The 17,203-nt window shown below is 57.7% G+C and overlaps 1 protein-coding gene across 1 annotated transcript in view; it reads right to left on the bottom strand.

Annotated features, from left to right (window-relative positions):
• Positions 1–1,034: 1,034 nt before the first annotated feature.
• The window catches only part of HMCN2 (hemicentin 2), a 115,526-nt gene continuing 99,357 nt past the window's right edge, over positions 1,035–17,203 (bottom strand). Inside the window, exons 82-98 of the mRNA XM_032797657.2 lie at positions 16,382–16,595; positions 15,444–15,590; positions 15,045–15,235; positions 14,285–14,366; positions 13,330–13,599; positions 10,749–10,898; positions 9,288–9,425; positions 7,996–8,117; positions 7,572–7,809; positions 7,247–7,309; positions 6,397–6,519; positions 5,588–5,722; positions 5,020–5,148; positions 4,008–4,328; positions 3,222–3,341; positions 2,316–2,442; positions 1,035–1,898 (exon numbers count right to left, since the gene is read on the bottom strand). Coding sequence (XP_032653548.1) covers positions 1,562–1,898; positions 2,316–2,442; positions 3,222–3,341; positions 4,008–4,328; positions 5,020–5,148; positions 5,588–5,722; positions 6,397–6,519; positions 7,247–7,309; positions 7,572–7,809; positions 7,996–8,117; positions 9,288–9,425; positions 10,749–10,898; positions 13,330–13,599; positions 14,285–14,366; positions 15,045–15,235; positions 15,444–15,590; positions 16,382–16,595 — 2,907 coding nt within the window. The 3' untranslated portion in view covers positions 1,035–1,561. The remainder of the gene's footprint in view (positions 1,899–2,315; positions 2,443–3,221; positions 3,342–4,007; positions 4,329–5,019; positions 5,149–5,587; positions 5,723–6,396; positions 6,520–7,246; positions 7,310–7,571; positions 7,810–7,995; positions 8,118–9,287; positions 9,426–10,748; positions 10,899–13,329; positions 13,600–14,284; positions 14,367–15,044; positions 15,236–15,443; positions 15,591–16,381; positions 16,596–17,203) is intronic.

Genomic DNA, 17,203 nt, shown 5'->3' with positions numbered 1-17,203 from the left:
GATGAAAAGGACTGTAGAGGAACTAGATGGTGTCTAATCTCCAAAGCCAGTGGGGACACCTGGAATGGAGGATACAAATGAGACAATGGATCAGATCCTGCCCCACTGAGTTCAGCAGCAGCAGGCTACTGGGACTGAGAGCAGAATCAGGCCCCAAGCTCCAGTCCAAAATCCGCAGAGCTGTCATGCAGTGCAGAAGGATGATGCTCTCAAACAACATGATTGTTTTACTCACAAAATTACCTTTATTTGGTACAAAACCAGAAATAAATAAGTGTGCTGCGAAACCAGTTTGATTATAACAAAGACTGAACACGAGGGAACTAACCTTTTAATATGTAGTTACCAACAAACCTTTCAGCCCTGGAACTCCCTTCCCAGCCCTACCACATCAGCTCGGAGGCTTCTTAAACTTCTGCCTCACCTAGCACTGCGCAGTGTGTGCTTGGCCTCGAGATGGCTCCGGGACCTGTGCAACACTAGCAAACCTCTGCACTATTGGCAAGGCTGAAACGTGCATCTCAGCTCTCTGGGGAGTATGCACCTGAGCGCTCAATGCATGGACAGGGCACTGGATGGGGACTCAGGAGACCTGGGTTTCTGTTCCTAATTATGGGCACTGACTTGCTGGTGACCTCTCTGGGTCTCTATTTCCTCTCCCACCCTTGAGCAATGGGACTGTGATCTCAGATACAAATGGAAAAGAACAGTAATGGCCTGGTGTCTCCAGTGTCTATCTCAGGCGAGTCACAGGCTTCATGATGCCACCCGAGAGCCAAAAGCCAAGGAGACTAACAGCCGCTTGGTGGTTTCCCCTCCGAGGTTCTCAGTATCTCAGCTCTGATTGACCTCAAGACCACGCAGGCAGCTCTGTTTGCTTAAAAGCCGTATGTGATAGCAGGCCCAAGGCCAGCCTCATGTTTCAAGAGACTAGTGTCAATAGCACCTGATGTTTACACCCCTCACCCCTCCACCACAGCAGAGCACTGCAGGAAACTGGATGAACTAGTGCCTCAAGCACATGCTCCTCTGCCGAGCTAGTAGGAGAAGCAATGAGTGCAAAGTCCAGACAATGAGCGGTCAGCATTTACGGGCCTCCAAACTGCCTTGGCACCATTCCACAGGGTCAAGGCAATTTAGCTCACAAAGGGATTGAGCCATAGGGGCTGGGAGTAGGGTTGCCAATTTTGGTTGGACGTATTGCTGGAGGCTTCATCACATGACACAATCTTTAAATTAAAGATTAATCTTGAATTCCTGGAGACTCCAGGACAATCCAGGAGGGTTGGCAACCCTAGCTAGGAGCCAAGGGAGGGGAGTTTTACAGGATCATGGGGAATCTCTTGCAGGGCACTGAGCTGATGGCAGGCAACAGGGCTTGGGGATCCCAGGGAGACACACAGGGGAGAAAGGGAGAAGCTCATCTCAGACTGAGCTGATGCCCCCTACGGGAGATGGAATCAGGAAAGGACGGGAAGGAGACAATGTCTGGTGGAGCTTGGGGCATGGGATCAGCACCTTCCCCCTTCCTCTGCCCATTTCCAGTGCCCCCTGGCTGCCATTAGTAGGGGTACGATGAGACGGAAATGAGGATGAGGAAGACACTCCATGCCCGCTGCTCGCCATGGGCCAGGGCCTGCACCTTCAGCCGATAAATGCCGGCAGCGTGGAGTGGGCGCAGCGTGGAGAGAATGCCCAGGCCTCTCTCATCCCGGAGGGCGAAGAGGCTGCCCGGGTCCTGTTCCAGCAGAGTGAAGACGGTGCGGTTCTGCAGGAGGCTCCCCTGGGAAGAGGCGGTGAGCTGGACAACGTCGTGGCCGGCCGGGATGCCAAAGGGCAGCGTGAGAAGCTCGTACTGCAGGGTGAAGGGGCCTCCTGAGCTGTGGCGGAAGCACACTCTGCACGAGAATGGGCAGAGAACATGGGTGAGATCACAGCTCCGCAGAGGAGAGGCCGCATGGTCTGAGCGTAGGGCTGGCAGCCAGGACTCCTGGGTTCTAAGCCTGGCTCGCTGGACAGCCTTGGACAAGTCACTGAGCCAATCTGTGCCTCAGTTCCCCCACCAGGAAAAGTGTGGGTGGGGGGGGTCAGGCTTGGCAAGTCTCAGCACTTTACCTCTTCAAAGTGCTAAGTAATCATTAATGCACCAAAATGGGCACGTGCCAGTCTGTGCCCAGGAGCTGCCCACCCCCACAACCTGGCACCAGAGCAGATAAGAGCATTGGTGGATTGCTCACGCCAGGAGAAGAGGAACAGCTGCCCTGCTTGGGTACGCCCCCCCCCGCAAAAGAACTTCTATGCCCCTCACACCTTACCCTGGGCTGGAGCCTCTCCTGTAGCCGGCAGGGCAGGGCGTGTCCAGGCACTGAGAGCCTCCCCGCGTGTTAAAGCACAGCTGGTTCGGGCTGCACTGAATCCTCCCCTCTGCACATTCATCTATGTCTGCAGAGGAAAAAGGAGTGGGGGGAGGTGAGGAGAGACAGTGGGGCCGGGCTCTGCTGCTGGGACACTCTACTCACTGTATCGCACCCCTCCGTGCCTTCAGGCAAGCAGCTGCGCCCGGGAGAGCGAAGGGCTTTCTCCATGAGCCCGTTGCACTGAAGTGCCTCCATTTTACCTGCCGGGTGAGCTGCAGAGTCTGCTGACAGCAGGCACCCGCCCAGTGACTAACATGCCCCCAAAGCAGACCGTGCATGACCAGACAGCACTCGGGTCTAGGAAGCAACATAGCCACATTCCTAAGCAATGGCTTGGCAGAAGGGGCAGGAGGACCATGGCCCTGTGGGCTAGTGGCCTGAGGCCAGGCATAGGAACCACGAAGTCCTAAGCCTGGCTCTGCCACTGCCATGCACTGTGTCCCTTGGGTAAGTCATCTCACCTCTGTTGCCTGCTCCATGAGTTGGTGGCAGCGATACTAAGCTGAGGGCGCCATTGTGAGGCACAGGAATTTAATGGGCCAGATCCAGCCCTGGCATAGCTCCACTGACTTCCCTACAATTATGCCCCTTTGCTTGGGAGATGAAAAGTGCAGCCCCAATGCAGGCACTGCGGAGAGCCTGGCAATTGGCTGGGGATTTTGCTGGAGCAGCAAGAGATGGGTGTGAAATCCAGGGTTTAGAAAGGGAGGACATTGGGGTTTACAGTACGGAAGTGGCAGGGATGGACAGACACACACACGCTTCGTAACAGACTCCCGAACAGTGACACACGCACACACTGACCCCGGCAGGTTTTCCCATTGGGCAGCAGCCGGTAGCCGGCCGGGCACAAGCACTGGTAGCTGCCCTTGGTGTTCCGGCACTCGTGTTGGCACAGGTTCCGCACCTGACATTCGTCAAGGTCTGTGTAAAGACGGGGGAGAGAGAGGAGAGATTCCAAGTCTGGCACACTTCAGTGAGCTGCTGTGTGCCCCCTCCCCCACCCGAGGGGCAACCCCCAGCCCCACATGCAGCATGACACTGCCCCCGAGCCTTCAGTGCACAGCCACCATGGTGCACCGTGCCACTGAATCAACCCCGCAAAGGCGTAAGGCCCTGGCAAACGCTCCCCTTCACCCACCCTCCTGGGGGGATCTGGCCCAGGGAAGCCCCACTCCAGCCCCACAGGGGACCAAAAGCCTCAGCCCAGAGAGACCAATTCCATGGGGGAGCAAGTAGAGCCACAGAACGGCTGGCACGCCGCAGAGGAAGTGCGGGAGGAGCGAGGAGAGTGGGTTATAAGACAGGCTGTTCCCTTTAGGGCCTGACGGGTACCCAGAGCCTGCATGACCCTTCCGTCAGCCCCTGGCCTCTCTGCTGACGCTGGTGCACAAGCGCCTGCTCGCACCAGTGACTTTTGCAACAGGGACACTGGATTGATGGCACCAACCCCTGCCCCCCCAGGCAGCCAGCAGGTGCCGCAAGCTTTCAGTTGCCCCCCAGCTGGGCTGGAGTTGGGCCAGTTCCGGCTCCATTGCTCCAAGGCTCCCCCTCTTTGGAGCATCAAGGGCCAGCAGCACGTGGCCTTACCAGTGCAAAGTCCATTGCGCCTGGTGAATCCCGACGGGCACTGAGCCTGGTTGCCGGGGCTCAGGGCATTACCAGACTGGCCGAAGGAGAACCAGGTGTAATAGCCTCCCCCGGACAATCGGCCACTTGGTCCGAGCCACTGCAGACGGGTCCCTCTGTTGCTGACACGCGTCATGTTCCCTCCTGCCTTCTCTGGCCTAGTGCAAGACTTGCCATCTCCATGTAAGGTCTCCCCAGGCGGGCACAGGCATTTGTAACTGCCCCGGAGGTTGCGGCACTGGAAAGCACATGGCGGAGGTACCCGCTGGCATTCGTTTATGTCTGATAAAGAGAGAGAAAAGCCAGGGTGAGTCCAAGAGCCTAGCAGAAGCAGCGCTGGCTAGTGGCTAGAGCAGGAAATAGGAACCCGGGATTCCTGGGCTCTGTTCCCCAGCTCTGGGAAGCAGCGCTGTCTCCTGGTTAGAGCGGGCGGGACTGGGAGTCAGAATGCCTGGGTTTCTATGCCTGGTCTGCCACTAACGTGTGCGTGACCCTGAACAAACCTACAGCTTAGTATCCCCACCTACAAAGTGAAGAGAACACTTCTTGATTCCCAGCACCACAGAGGGCTTGTAAGGGTTAATGAACGGTCCTCCGGTGAAGGGCAGGGGACGAGGCACAGCGCAAAGCATTCACACCCACCACCCAAACACCCGCCTCCCCAGCGACTCTCCTTCTCCCCAGCTCTCACCAGGGGGCACTCTCACTGGGCAGGGGGAGAGAGCAGGTGGCTCCCTCTACAGGTGCTGGAGTGCAAAGGAGAACTAGCTGCATTACTCCAGCAGCAACCTGGGGTGTCGAGACCCATCTCTGGACTTGCCCAGCGATACAGAGCGAGTCAGTATCAGAGTCAGGAATTGAACCCAGAAGTCCTGAGCCCCCCTACTCCCCGCATTCTCTTGCTCGAACCAGCAGAAATGCTGCCCCTCCTGCTTTTCTCATTGCATGGCAAAGGCCGGCAGGTCTGCGTTACCCAAGCAGGGGCGCCCGGTGCCCTGGGTCCTGTAACCGCGGGGACACATGCAACGGTGCCCGCCAACCGTGTTCTCACAGATCTGGTTGTAGCGACAGGCGTGTGATCCCTCCGCGCACTCGTCCAGATCTGTGGGGAGAACGAGAGGACAGGTCTCCTGGCAGGCAAGTCCCCACGCAGCAGCTAACGCCTTGGCCCCCCCACGCGCATCATGGGCTGAGACGCCAGATCACTGACCCCTTGTCACCGCCTGGGACCTGTCTTGTGTTCAGCCTCCTGCTCCACTTTGCCCTGTACTGAGCATGAGGCTGATCGAGGGCTCCCTGAGACTTACTCCCCTCTCCACTAAGGGGGCCCCCAAGGGGCCAGGATGGGGGGAGCTGGCCCTGCTGCTGCCCCTGTCCCACAAGGCGGAGGACTCATCCCTGGGCTATCCATCAGGCCCCCGGCACAGGCTGGAATGCCCCACTGGAGAGCCTTAGGAAGGAGCACAAGCCAGACGATGTGTGGAGTCCGCCGAGGAACCTCCCTCCCCAAAGGCAGAGCAGGAGAGTCCAGGGGCCGTTACCTTCACACCCCACTACATCCAGAGCCAGCCGGAAGCCAGCCCCGCAGCGCGTCAGACACCGATAGGCCCCCGCCAGATTCGCACACTGCTGCTCCGGGCGGCAGACATGGGTGCCCTGCGCACACTCATCCACATCTGCGGAGAGAGCCCAGCACCAGTGCAGCTGTCTCACCCCCCTCGCCCATGGAGCCTGGCAGCAGAGGGACTGCTGGGCCCAGGCCACCTCCAAGAGAAACCCTCCGCCCTCCTCTTTGCAGGGAGACCTCCTGCCAGTCTCCTTCCCATTGGGCAGCATCGCTGAAAAGGCCCATGGCTGCTAAACAGCATCGCCTGACCCCCAGCCACCGCGCCCTTCAACCTCTGGCCCAGCAGGGTGCACAACCACTCCCACGGGGGGGCTGAACATGCCGGGAGGGGGGCCTCTTTGCCCCTGAGACATCCAGAGAAGAAGGATTGAGTGGTCTATGGGGCAGCCCTCTGCTATGTTCCCCAAGGGAGCTCCCAGGGCCAGACTTTCATGTGCTCCTGTCCCTAGCCTCCTGATGTTCCCAGGGGCACCCACCATCCCTAAGGAAAGGGGCCTTCCTTTCTCTGGGGAGAAGGCCGAAGGGGCATCCCCTTCCTCACTTAAGGGCTTCTGGAGGCTCCGGAGATCCTTCTGGCTGGGATCACTTGCTCCCATGCAGTGAGGGCATAGGGCGAAGTGCTTGTGCTCACACTCAGAGGCTGTCCTGTCCTGGGCCTGCAGCTTCCCTGGGAGGTCAGGCCAATGTGGGGGGAGGGAAGCTGGAGAGTAGCCCCTTCCTTACCTCTGCACTCCCTGCCATCCAGTGCCAAGGCGTATCCAGTGGAACAGGTGCAGGAGAAGCTGCCCACGGAGTTGTGGCAGGCATGGGAACAAGGGCTCTTCGCAGCCGCACACTCGTTCTGATCTGGGAGGCAGGGAAAAGGAGTCACCATCTCTTCCCAGCAAGAGCCTGGGGTAGCACGTGCCGTGCCACGTACACCTCGGCTGCCCCCACCCTCAGCACCGAGCCAGGAAAAGCCAACATGGCTAGGGAGGAGGCACCTCAGCAGAGGTTACTGACCTGGAGGTCATCTCAGAGCAGCAGGGAAGCAGAAACCATGTCCTGGGTAACTGCCTCTGGAGAGCTGCAGCATGCGCTCTAACCTGACCTCCTGCCCCGTGCAGCACCTCTCCTCACCCTGGCTGGGGCAGTTCCCAGGGAGCATGCCTAGTAACGGCCTCTGCCGGCCACGGGGGGCCAGAGCCTGGAACTAGCCCACCTCCCGCAGTGCCTCCAACAGCTGGGGGAGGGGATGGCTGCACTGGAGCTGGAGGTGCAACAGCAGGAGGTGCTGGGTAGACGTACATACGCCAGCTAGTGTGCTAAAAATAGCAGCCCGGGCGCGGGCAATGGGACGGGCCAGCCCTCCCTAAGTACGGCCCTTGGGCACCGGGCACGATAGAACTGGAGTGGCCAGGCACGCTAGTTCAGTGAAAGGCAGCATGCAGACATCTAGCCGCACTGGGGATTACAGAGCCATGGCCCCGCCGGGGTCACCAGGCACTGAAAACGCCCTGGCATTGAGCGGGGATGGAGAACGGGCTCCAGCCAGCGAGGAGCACATGGCCGACCCCTCAGGAATGGCGCTTACCTATGCAGTACAGCTGCTGCGGGCCCAGTGCAAACCCCTGCGGGCACTGCTCTCCATTCGCCTCTGCGGCAAAGACAAGAGAGCGCGGTCAGCACCTCAGTGACGCAGGGCTCGTGGGGAGCACGGGGGACAGGAGCCCTCGGCACAGCGTCACCCAGCTCCTAGGCACGCCAATGGGGAATGGCCTCCCTCTCTCGGCCTGGGGAGCAGGGCAGCCTGGGAGAAGCTTGTCCTGCTGCCGTCCGGCCTGTGGACTCTGACTCCAGGGCTCTCAGTGGGCAATGCTCACCCTGAGGAGATGGACTGTTGGCTGCTCCCCAGTTACCTGCGTGGAGGGAGGAGCTGAGCTGGAAGAGGAGCTCCTCCGAGGCCGGGTTGAAGGAGGATTTGACGGCCCTCGCCTGGACGTGCTGCACCAGGGAGGGCTGCCGGCCCACAGCAGCGTCGTACTCTATGCTGTGGTTGCTGCGGATCTGAACCAGGAGCCCATCCTGCAAGTAGCTCTGCACAGACTCCACATGCAGCTGCCCGGCCCCTGTCTGCACGTAGTGCTCGCTGAAATCCTGAGAGGGAAAGAGGGAGATGGGACAGTCAGGGACCAGGGCCCACCAGACTTCCCTGGACGAGGGACCTGCTGTTGTGCCATTGGCTGTCATTGCGAACAGGAGCAGGCACTGCCAAGGTGCTGGCTGGGGCTGCTGGGCAGAGAAGCAGGGGGCGAGGGTGGTGTCCCGGAGCTCCCTACTGACCTGGAAAAGCACAGCAGCCTCAGTGATGCTCTCCGGCATAAACCCGTTGATCACGACGTCGAAGAGAAGCGCCCCGCCTGCATCCAGGCCTCGGGCGATGTGCGTGATGCGGAGGAGTTCCCCTGCAGCAACAAGCAGGGGTCAGCGAGTCCGCACCAGTTAACGATCCAGCCCATGATGATTTCAGACAGACCTGGGGCAGAGCCAGGCTGCAAAGAGCCCAGAGCTGGGCTGTGGATGGGCCCAGTAGCAAATTTCAAGATCTTGAGGCCAACTTTTAAACCTAGGAGTATTTGCATCCGTAATTACAGCTCAGGCTTGTCTCTGACCCCAACAACATGCTGTGCAGACACAAGGCTCCCTGCAGAGCACCGCAGGCCACCCCAGCAATACACCACGTCACAGCACTGGCTCTTCAGAAGGGCTCGGTAGGCCTGACACTGAAATGAGCTGCCCCGCCTGGCTGGGAGCCCTGAAAACAGCTCTTCATTCCATTCCCTCCAGATCCCTGGCCCCTGAACGCCCCGTTTCCCTCGGAGTTTCAGGCTCCATTGAACCCGGAGCCCCCACGTGGAACTCAGGCGAACGGGTCAGTTTTCACTAGTGTGGGGTTGAAGCCACAAATTTCAGCCCAAGTCGGTCCCCTAAAGCAGAGGTGGGTCACTCAGAGATGGCTGGGACATAGCCCTGCGCCAAAGGCTCATGAGCCGCCCCAGACTCCTCAGGCACCATGGTGGAGACGGCTAGCACAGAACAAAACCAGAAATCAGGCAGCATTCCTTGGGCTCTTGGATTTTGCTGTGAATGGCTGACACAGCCTCAGCATGCAGTGGTCACCAAGCTGTCTCCAGGCACTCCCTGCAAAGCAGCCTAGAGGATAGGACTCAGGAGCCCTGGATTCTATGCCATTGGCCTGCTGGGTGACCTTGGCAAGCCACTGCCCCTCTGTGCCTCAGTTTCCCCAGCTGTAAAATGGGGATAATGATACTACCCTGTGTAAGAGGCAGGTATTGATTATCATTATCTGACCCCCTCGGGCGAGAAATGAGCAGTGCAAGGTTTCCTTCCCCAATCTACCTTCCTTATGAGCTATGGGTGATACTTGGCTGACTGAGATATGCCACAGACGTCACCCTGATCATTGTCCCAGGCTGTTTGTCCCCAGTGGTGCCACGCCCCCACCCAGCCCCAAGGGAACCTCCTTCCAGCAAGGCTCCCCCATGGACTCCTGCACCATGATCTCTGCCGCCCTCTCTTGGCTCTCAGCAGGACACACACGCCTGCCTCCTCACCTGTGGCAAACTCCACCTGCGACTCCTGCCTGAAGACACCGCTGGTCAGCGAGAAGCCGTTCCTGGCGCTACCACTCTGATGTGCAAAGGACCAGTAGATCGGAGCAATGATGGTGACCAGGAGTCTCATCAGCAGCCCTGGGAGGTATGGGGAAGGGCAAGAGGGTCAGTCCCATCTCAGTCAGGGCTCTCCTGAGGAGTAGCTGTGCACTCTGGGGAGAGGCGCCCTGGAATCCCAGCCAGCTCCTCACCCAGTGCACTGGTCACACTGGTCTTAGCAATTAAATGTGGTCAAAGGTTCTTCCTGGGGCAGCAGAATCAGAATCAGAATCATGCTCCAGCATGGCATTCCCAGCTCCAAACAGTCTGGCACCATTCATCCCAGGGAGGTACTAACCCTGTTCTGCTCACACGGGGCACTCCCATCTATAGCTGGGTGAGCACTCGGGAGTTCCTGCCTGCTAGCCCTGTGCTCCAAAGAGGGAGCTCAGAGCTTCTCATTCCAAGGCATGATGCCTCTCTGTGCTGGGCTAGGCTCCCCCATAAATCAGCCTCCAGATCCCTTCCAGGAACCCTTGTTAGGAACAGCTCCCTCCCCAACAGCACCCGAGGAACCCACCAGGGGAGTTGCAAACTTAGATCCCAAGGCCAGAAAGGACCATTGTGATCATCTAGTCTGACCTGGACCAGCGAATGCCCCCAAATAACTCCCAGAGCAGATCTTTTAGAGAAACATCCTGTCTTGACTGAAAAATGGGCTGTGATGGAGAATCCACCATGAGCCTTGGGAAATTGTTCCAATGATTAATTACTCTCCCTGTTAACAATTTACACCTGATTTTCAGCCTGAATTTGTCTAGCTTCAACTTCCAGCAATTGGCTTGTGTGATACTTTCCTCTGCTAGATTGAGAAGCCCACTGTTAAATGCTTGTTCCCCATGTAGGCACTTACAGACTGTCATCATAGAATATCGGGGGGGGAAGGGACCTCAGGAGGTATCTAGTCCAACTCCTGCTCAAAGCAAGACCAGTCCCCGGCAGATTTTTACCCCAGTTCCCTAAATGGCCCCCTTAAGGATTGAACTCACAACTCTGAGTTTAGCAGGCCAAGGCTCAAACCACTGAACTATCCTTCCCCACCAAGTCACCCCCCATCCAGCTCCCAGACTAGACACAGTTTGTGCTACTAGAGGGTCCCCCTAAAACCTGGGGTGGATTACCTAGCCAGGTAACAGACAACTGGCTACATACGTGTACGAGTGCGAACGGCAGCATTTATCCACTACAGCCCACTAGAGCAGATAAAAAACTACCGGCTAAGTCACTTCATGCCACGCACGGTACAGGCAAGTGCACTGTGCAGTAGGTATTTCACCCAGATTTACACCCGGCTTCTAGCCATTTACTTGGCCAGGTAGTAGGTGTAACTGACACAAGACGTATCCCCGGGGCATCACGCACCGACAGCTGGTGGGATATTCCTGATGCTGCTCCGTATGGTGGCCGTGCCAGAGCGGGGATCCTCCATCACGCTGGCGTTCAGAGAGGCAATGCCAAATTCTTGGTCATTAATGATGCCAATCAGACTGCCCCGGATTCGGAGGGGTTCTCCTGAGGGAAAGGGGAAAAGGCGGAATGAGGGGGGAGACCCACACTAAATCTCTTTGCACAGCGAGACCCAAGCTGGCGGGCAGAGGGCCCACTTGGCCAGCGAGGCATTAATCCCCATCTCCCCTCCTGCACTGTTTCATTTCCAGTGCCCAGCTACCACGGGCAGCCTGAGCCTGATCTGCAGGAGCCCTCTGCCCCTTGCTGCAATACACTGCTGCCCCAGCTGCCGGGCACAGATCAGGCCAGCATTCGTTTGTCACTGCTGGAGCAAGGGGAGACGTTTCCTAGGGCAACTGGGGTTCACAGTTCCCTAGGACTAATCTGGATGAGCTGTATACACGCCACACCCTTGCTCCCACACACACATCCCTGCATGCCTGCCCACAGACTAATACACATGCACGGCCACACGCACGGGCGCACACAGTCCCATTCAGTCTGCTCTCCGTGCTGCACACGACCATCTCTGGCCTGGGTTTCTCTCTGCAGTGTGTTTCATTTGCTCTTCCTGTAAAGTGTCTGGGCAGTGCCATGGCACCCCTATTACTGCTAATCAGACGGATGCACCAGGCACAGCAACATACTTCCTCTGGCTAATTGCATGACTGTCTCATCTGGCTCTTCAGTCTGTTCACCAAGAAAAAACAGAAATCACCGGGCCTGGGCATTTAGCAGGTCTCTCGAGACAAAAGAATCAAATCACTCCGGATAGATTCAGTCAAACTCAAATGGGAATGACCAGCCTGCTGTGGGGTGGAGGAGCCAGGGATGCAAGCCGTCATTGCAGCTTTGTGGCACAGGAGCTTAAAAGCAGCTTCAGGATTCCCTCAGCTCCACCCCAGGGCAATTTGCTTGCAAAGGAGAAGAGTACAGGGAGAGGTGGCAGGATATAAATCAAAGAGAGGCACAGAGGTCCGTTGCCCCACCTCTTGGTGCCGTTCCATAGTACAGGACAAGGGGGGAAAAGAACCAATGAAATTAAAAGGCAACATGGTTTAAAACAGATAAATAGGGAAGTACTTCGTGACACAGCACATCGTTAACCTGTGCAACTCAGCACTGCAGGATGCTACAGAGGGAGCATATTAGCTATTTCTAGGAATAAGCATAATGCCTGTGTTATACCAGACAGGGTATCCAGGGCAAGGGCTGGTGCAGCCAGGAGCAGCGCCAGAATTTCTGGCGCCCTAGGCAGAATTCAGGGGGCGACATTTTGTGCACTCCACACGGGGTGCACAGGAGCTTCCGGTTCCATTCCCATCGCGCCACCGAAGAAGGACCCTCCGCCGAAATGCCGCAGGCGACAGTGGCAGTCATTGAGCTGCTCAATTGCCTGCCGCTGTTTTCTGCGGCACATCATCAGAAGGTCCTTCTTCGCCGGCGCAACAGGAGTGGAACCGGAAGCTCCCGTGGGCCCCGTGAGGAGCGCATAAAATGCCACCCCCCCGAATCCTGATGCCCTAGGCAACCGCCTAGGGTCGCCTAATGGAAGCGCCAGCCCTGGGTGCAGCAGCACCCCTGTGAGTCCTAACACTTCACCAGTCAGCAGGTGGAACCAGGAACTTCCTCCCCACCCCAGCTGCTTTACTGTGTTTGCAAAGGAGATGGGGTGGAATATTCCTTCCATCTTATGCTTCGAGAATTGGCCACTGCTGGAAACAAGAGACTCGCCTCGATGGCCCATTGCCCCAGTTTGGGAAATGACGAACCCACTTGATAGACAAAGGCCCCTGCCATTAGCATTTGTGTTCTCATGGGAGCACTCAGTGGGGCAGGGCCCTCCATACACATTTACAAATGCTACACACACATTACAGCTCCCTGCTGATAAAAATCCTGGGTAAAAATCCTAGCGAGGCCAAGAGAAACCAGGTCAGGGAGCTCCCTTCCCACAGGCCAGAGCCTGCCCCCAGCACGCACAGCGGGAGAGGCACCTCTCAAAGCAGCGCTTTGTACCAGGGCACTGATGGGCGAGCATAGCGCCACCGCCAGATCCTCCCCCGCGCACATCCTGCTGCCTGACTGAGGGGGCAGGTGTACGCAGGAGCAGGGGTGCTGGCCATAGCCCCCTCCCCAGGGCACAGAGCATCTGGACCAACTGCCCCAGCTTGGCCAGTGCCCGTCCATTAGGGCAGGAGGGGGAGACAGAATCATATTGGCTGTAAATTCTATTTGCTCAGCTCTCTCCAGCCATGCAGCCTTCCCAGCGACCAGTCCTGCCCTGTGGTTTGCGGAGAGGGTAGGGTGATGAGATGTCTCGATTTTATACGGACAGTCCCGATTTTTGGGTCTTTTTCTAATATAGGCTCTTATTACCTCCCACTCCCATCCTGATTTTTCACATTTGCTGTCTGGTCACCCTAGGAGAGGGTAGAGGGCACTAAAAGGCTCCCCCGTTTCACGCAGGATCTCCGGCCCCTGGGGCACGCACCTCGCATCCTCAGGAAGGCCTGGACGACGGAGGAGCCCATCAGATTGCGTGCAACACACTCGTACAGCCCCATGTCCGTCTCCTCCACGGCACTGATGAGCAGCGTGGAGTTGGCTAGGATCTGGACTCGGTGGTTCTCCTGGAGGGGTTTCTCTTCCCGGGTCCACTTCACTGTGGGGGTTGGCTCTCCCGTAGCCTGGCAGTGCAGCACTGCCCTCTCCCCAGCACTCACAGCTATGTCTTGAGGTTTCACGCTAAACACAGGGGCACCTAGAACACAAGGGAGGAACCACCCAGTCAATGCAGCACCCAACGCCCGGCAGAGTCCGTGTGTGCTCAAGGGAGCTGATACAGCAGTTCTGACATCCAGCTCTGAATTGCCCCACAGTTCAGAGGAGGTGGGGTAGCTCCACCCGTAATTATTCGGAGGAGCTTCCTGTCAGTCACTAGCGTCTCTCTCAGATGTAACCCGGACTCTTCCAAGAGAGACGTTCACACACAGTCACTCTGGATTTCTGAGGCCCCAGGGGATTTTATGAGGCTGATCCTCGCCCTCAGTGGGGCTGCTAGACAGCTCGGTCATTTTTCCTTCTTGATCTCAGTCCTCTGCCCACATCCTGAGGAGTATTCCTGAGTCAGAGAGTCTAAGGCCAGAAGGGACACATGGTCATCGTGTCTGGCCTCCTGTATATCCCCGGCCCCCGCACCACCAAGCACCGGTGCACTTTACCCAACAGCTGGAATTGGACCAAAGCCTGTCAGGCCTCAGCAGACTGTGTCACTGTGTGCCAGAGGCAGAGAACAGGAGGGACCGGGGCAATGGCAGGGAACTGATCAAGCAGGATACACTCAGTTCGGCCACTTCCCCTGCAAACCAACCGCCCCCATCTGGCATGAGGGCGACACCGTCTGTGAGACTAAACTACCGAGGCGGCCAATGCAGACAGACACTCACTTTGCAGGGCGAGGGTGACCACCTTCTCCACCGAGCCCACCTCATTCTCCGCCACGCACTTGTAATGCCCCGCGTCGTCACTCTGGGAGGAAGGAAAGCAGATGCATCACCTACCTTGCTCAAGGCAGGGCTGCACTGATGACTTCCTAGGAGTCCAAAGGGCGCAGCTAATTAGCATAACATCGGGCAGACTGAAGCCCCTTCATCCTTAATACAAACTGGTGGCCAACACGCAATGCCCCATCTGGCCGCTGCAGATGGAGCACAGCAGAGCCGGAGCTAGGACCTCTCTAGGTTCCCCTTGAGTGACAGATGCCAGAGCAATCTGGGCCTTATCTGCCGGCCCCTCCTCACAGAGGATGCTTCTGTTCTGAGTTAGGGTAGAGAGTGAAGAATTTCTTTAGCTCCTCTCATGACCCCTAGAGACAAAAGGGAAGGCTGGCCCAGTGAAGAAATCAGTGCACTAGTTCCTCAGAGGGAGAAGTTACTTCCCAAGAAGACCTCCACTGGGTGAACGGGTCCAGAGATCCCCGCCCCTGTGGCAGACCCTGCTCGTCCCCAGGCAGCTTCTCCCCTATGCAGAGCATGCCAAGTTTTCACTAGCCCCTGCTTCAATCCACTCCAGCCATGAGACTCAAAGGAGGGAAGGAAAAATCTGGCAGCACAACCGAAGCGAGAGAAAAGGGAAGACACTCAAGCTCCTCCCCTGCAGTCCGCAACCCCCTGTCTATAGAGAGCCAGTGCTGGGACCGTGACTCACCACCGTCCCATAGATGGCCAGCGAGCCGTTCTGGAGCTGGCGTAGGTGGGGGCTGCCCAGCACCGGGAGCCCATTTTTATTCCAGTGGATAACTGGGGCAGGGTCGCTGTGGGCTTCACAGTTCAGGAGGGCATTGCCCCCCAGGGGCTCCACCTGGTAGGCACTGACTTCGCCACGGAGGACCGGAGCCTCTGGGGAAGGAGAATGGGTTACAGACAAAAATCCTGCTCGGCCTGGGCTATGCGGTCCCGGAACGGCCTGGGCCTTCAGACACCAGGCCATGCTCTGGTCTCTGTGACGCTGGTGTGGATGCAGGGGGGTCTGCTGACCACAGAGGTGCTGTTTCAGGCCGAGACCAGACCCCCTCCTCTCAGCACTCCATGAGTGAGCCGCCCTCACCTGCCAAGGTACCTTTCACATAGATGAACGCAATGGCCTTGATGCTGCCCACGCCGTTCTCGGCCACGCAGGCGTAGGTGCCAGTGTCCTCCTTGGTGACGGCCTCTCTCTGCAGGGTGCTCTGCCCGCTCTGCTCCCAAATGCCCGCTGCCAAAGAGATGCCACACGGGAGGGTTTGGCAGGCAGACACTGGAGACAGCTCCCCAGTGCATGGTACCATGGAGCATGCAGGTACCTGCCCACTCAGCCACGCCAAGCCCTTGGGGATCAAGAGGTGAACGGGGAAGGGGCTGGAAGGCCCCCGGCCCACACCCTGGAGTCCAGCTCTCCCTTCTGCTCCTGGGGGAAAGTGAGCGACGCAGACCAGGGCTGATCCCCTCACTTCCCAGCAGGAATGGCAGGACCTGGACAACATGGCCACACTTTCCACTTATTCAGAACCTTCTTCTTAGGGCAGCCTCACCAGGGACGATAAAAATAGCAGCACGTCCCTCTCCACCGCCTCTCGCTGAGTGAGCCCCCAGGGGAGTAGGAAGATGCGCTAATTAAGTTTTGCGACTTGCCTCCCCATGAAGTGTGTTTTCTTAGCCCTGTGTTACAGGTGGGGAGAAGTCATGTGACTCAGACAGAGCCAGGGTCAGAACCCAGACTAAAACCCACGAGCCCCAACTCCTTGCTCTAACCACTCGACTGCACTCCCTCCCACACACAGCCCTGCACAATAACCTACTGCTAGGTCTGCACCGTGCTACCAGGATCTCTGAGGCCTTTTCTAAGAGACTCCAGTGCAGCCCCCCGGTCACGCTCCTTTAGTTCACCAGCTCTTACCCCTCCCACCACATGGGGTCTTGCGCCTTCTTTCTCTGCCTCTCTCAACCCAACCCCCGTACCTCCACACCAGCCCCCACTGGTCCTGTGGCAGAGTTGGCCCAGCTTACCTCTGACCGGTTTGTTGTTGAGCGTCCAGGTGATGTGAGGCATCGGATTCCCCTTCGCCACGCAGCCAAGTATCAGCCTCTCACCCCTGTTCAGCGTCCGGTCCCTTGGCTGCTCTGTGAAGATGGGAGGGACGTGGACGGCGAGCTGGAGCTGCAGCTTGGCTTTCCCAGCAGAGTTTTCTGCAGTGCAGGTGTACATCCCGGCATCCTCACCCTGCAAGGGGGGAAGGTTCAAGCAAGTGAGTGGGACACCCCTGGGGAGAAGCACTGCACCCCACAAATGAACCGAGCCCAAAGGATTCTGAGTGCTTTTTCATTCCAGCCAATGGGCTGATCCTCTACTCTGAGCTGGGTCCTTTGCACTCCTCAGGATCCCGAGAGTACTCAGCCAGCTGAGATTTCCCTGGGGGTACGTGGGCATGTCAGGGGTCCGGCCAGTTCCCGCTCTCCCTGCCTCAGTGTGGGGACCATGGTAGGGACAGGGAGCAGGGCAGAGCTCTGCTAGGCTCATCCTTGAGTGGTGTTTGTGCACAGATTGATTCAGTGCTTGGTTTTCGAAATTAATTTTTCTCTTGGCAGGACCTGTGTGATCAATATCCCCCCAAACACACGCAGAGCCCCAGGCAGATCCACCTGGTGCCAAAGGCAACTGGGCAGAAAGCTCAGAGGCCATTGACCGCAGGTCTTGAAATCAGCCAGTGGGAGTCGATGTGACGAACTGGGAATGTTCTTAATGTTTGCTCTGAATACTGTGTTGGTGCCTCAGTGTCCCCTATGCAGTTCTTAAGTATCTAGGTGGTGGAATAAGGGTGTGTGATTGCT

The sequence above is a fragment of the Chelonoidis abingdonii genome, chromosome 24, assembly GCF_003597395.2.
Source record: "Chelonoidis abingdonii isolate Lonesome George chromosome 24, CheloAbing_2.0, whole genome shotgun sequence".
Taxonomy (NCBI): Eukaryota; Metazoa; Chordata; order Testudines; family Testudinidae; genus Chelonoidis; species Chelonoidis abingdonii.
The sequence above is the reverse complement of the archived record's forward strand: the minus strand, read 5'-3'. Positions and strand labels throughout refer to the sequence as shown.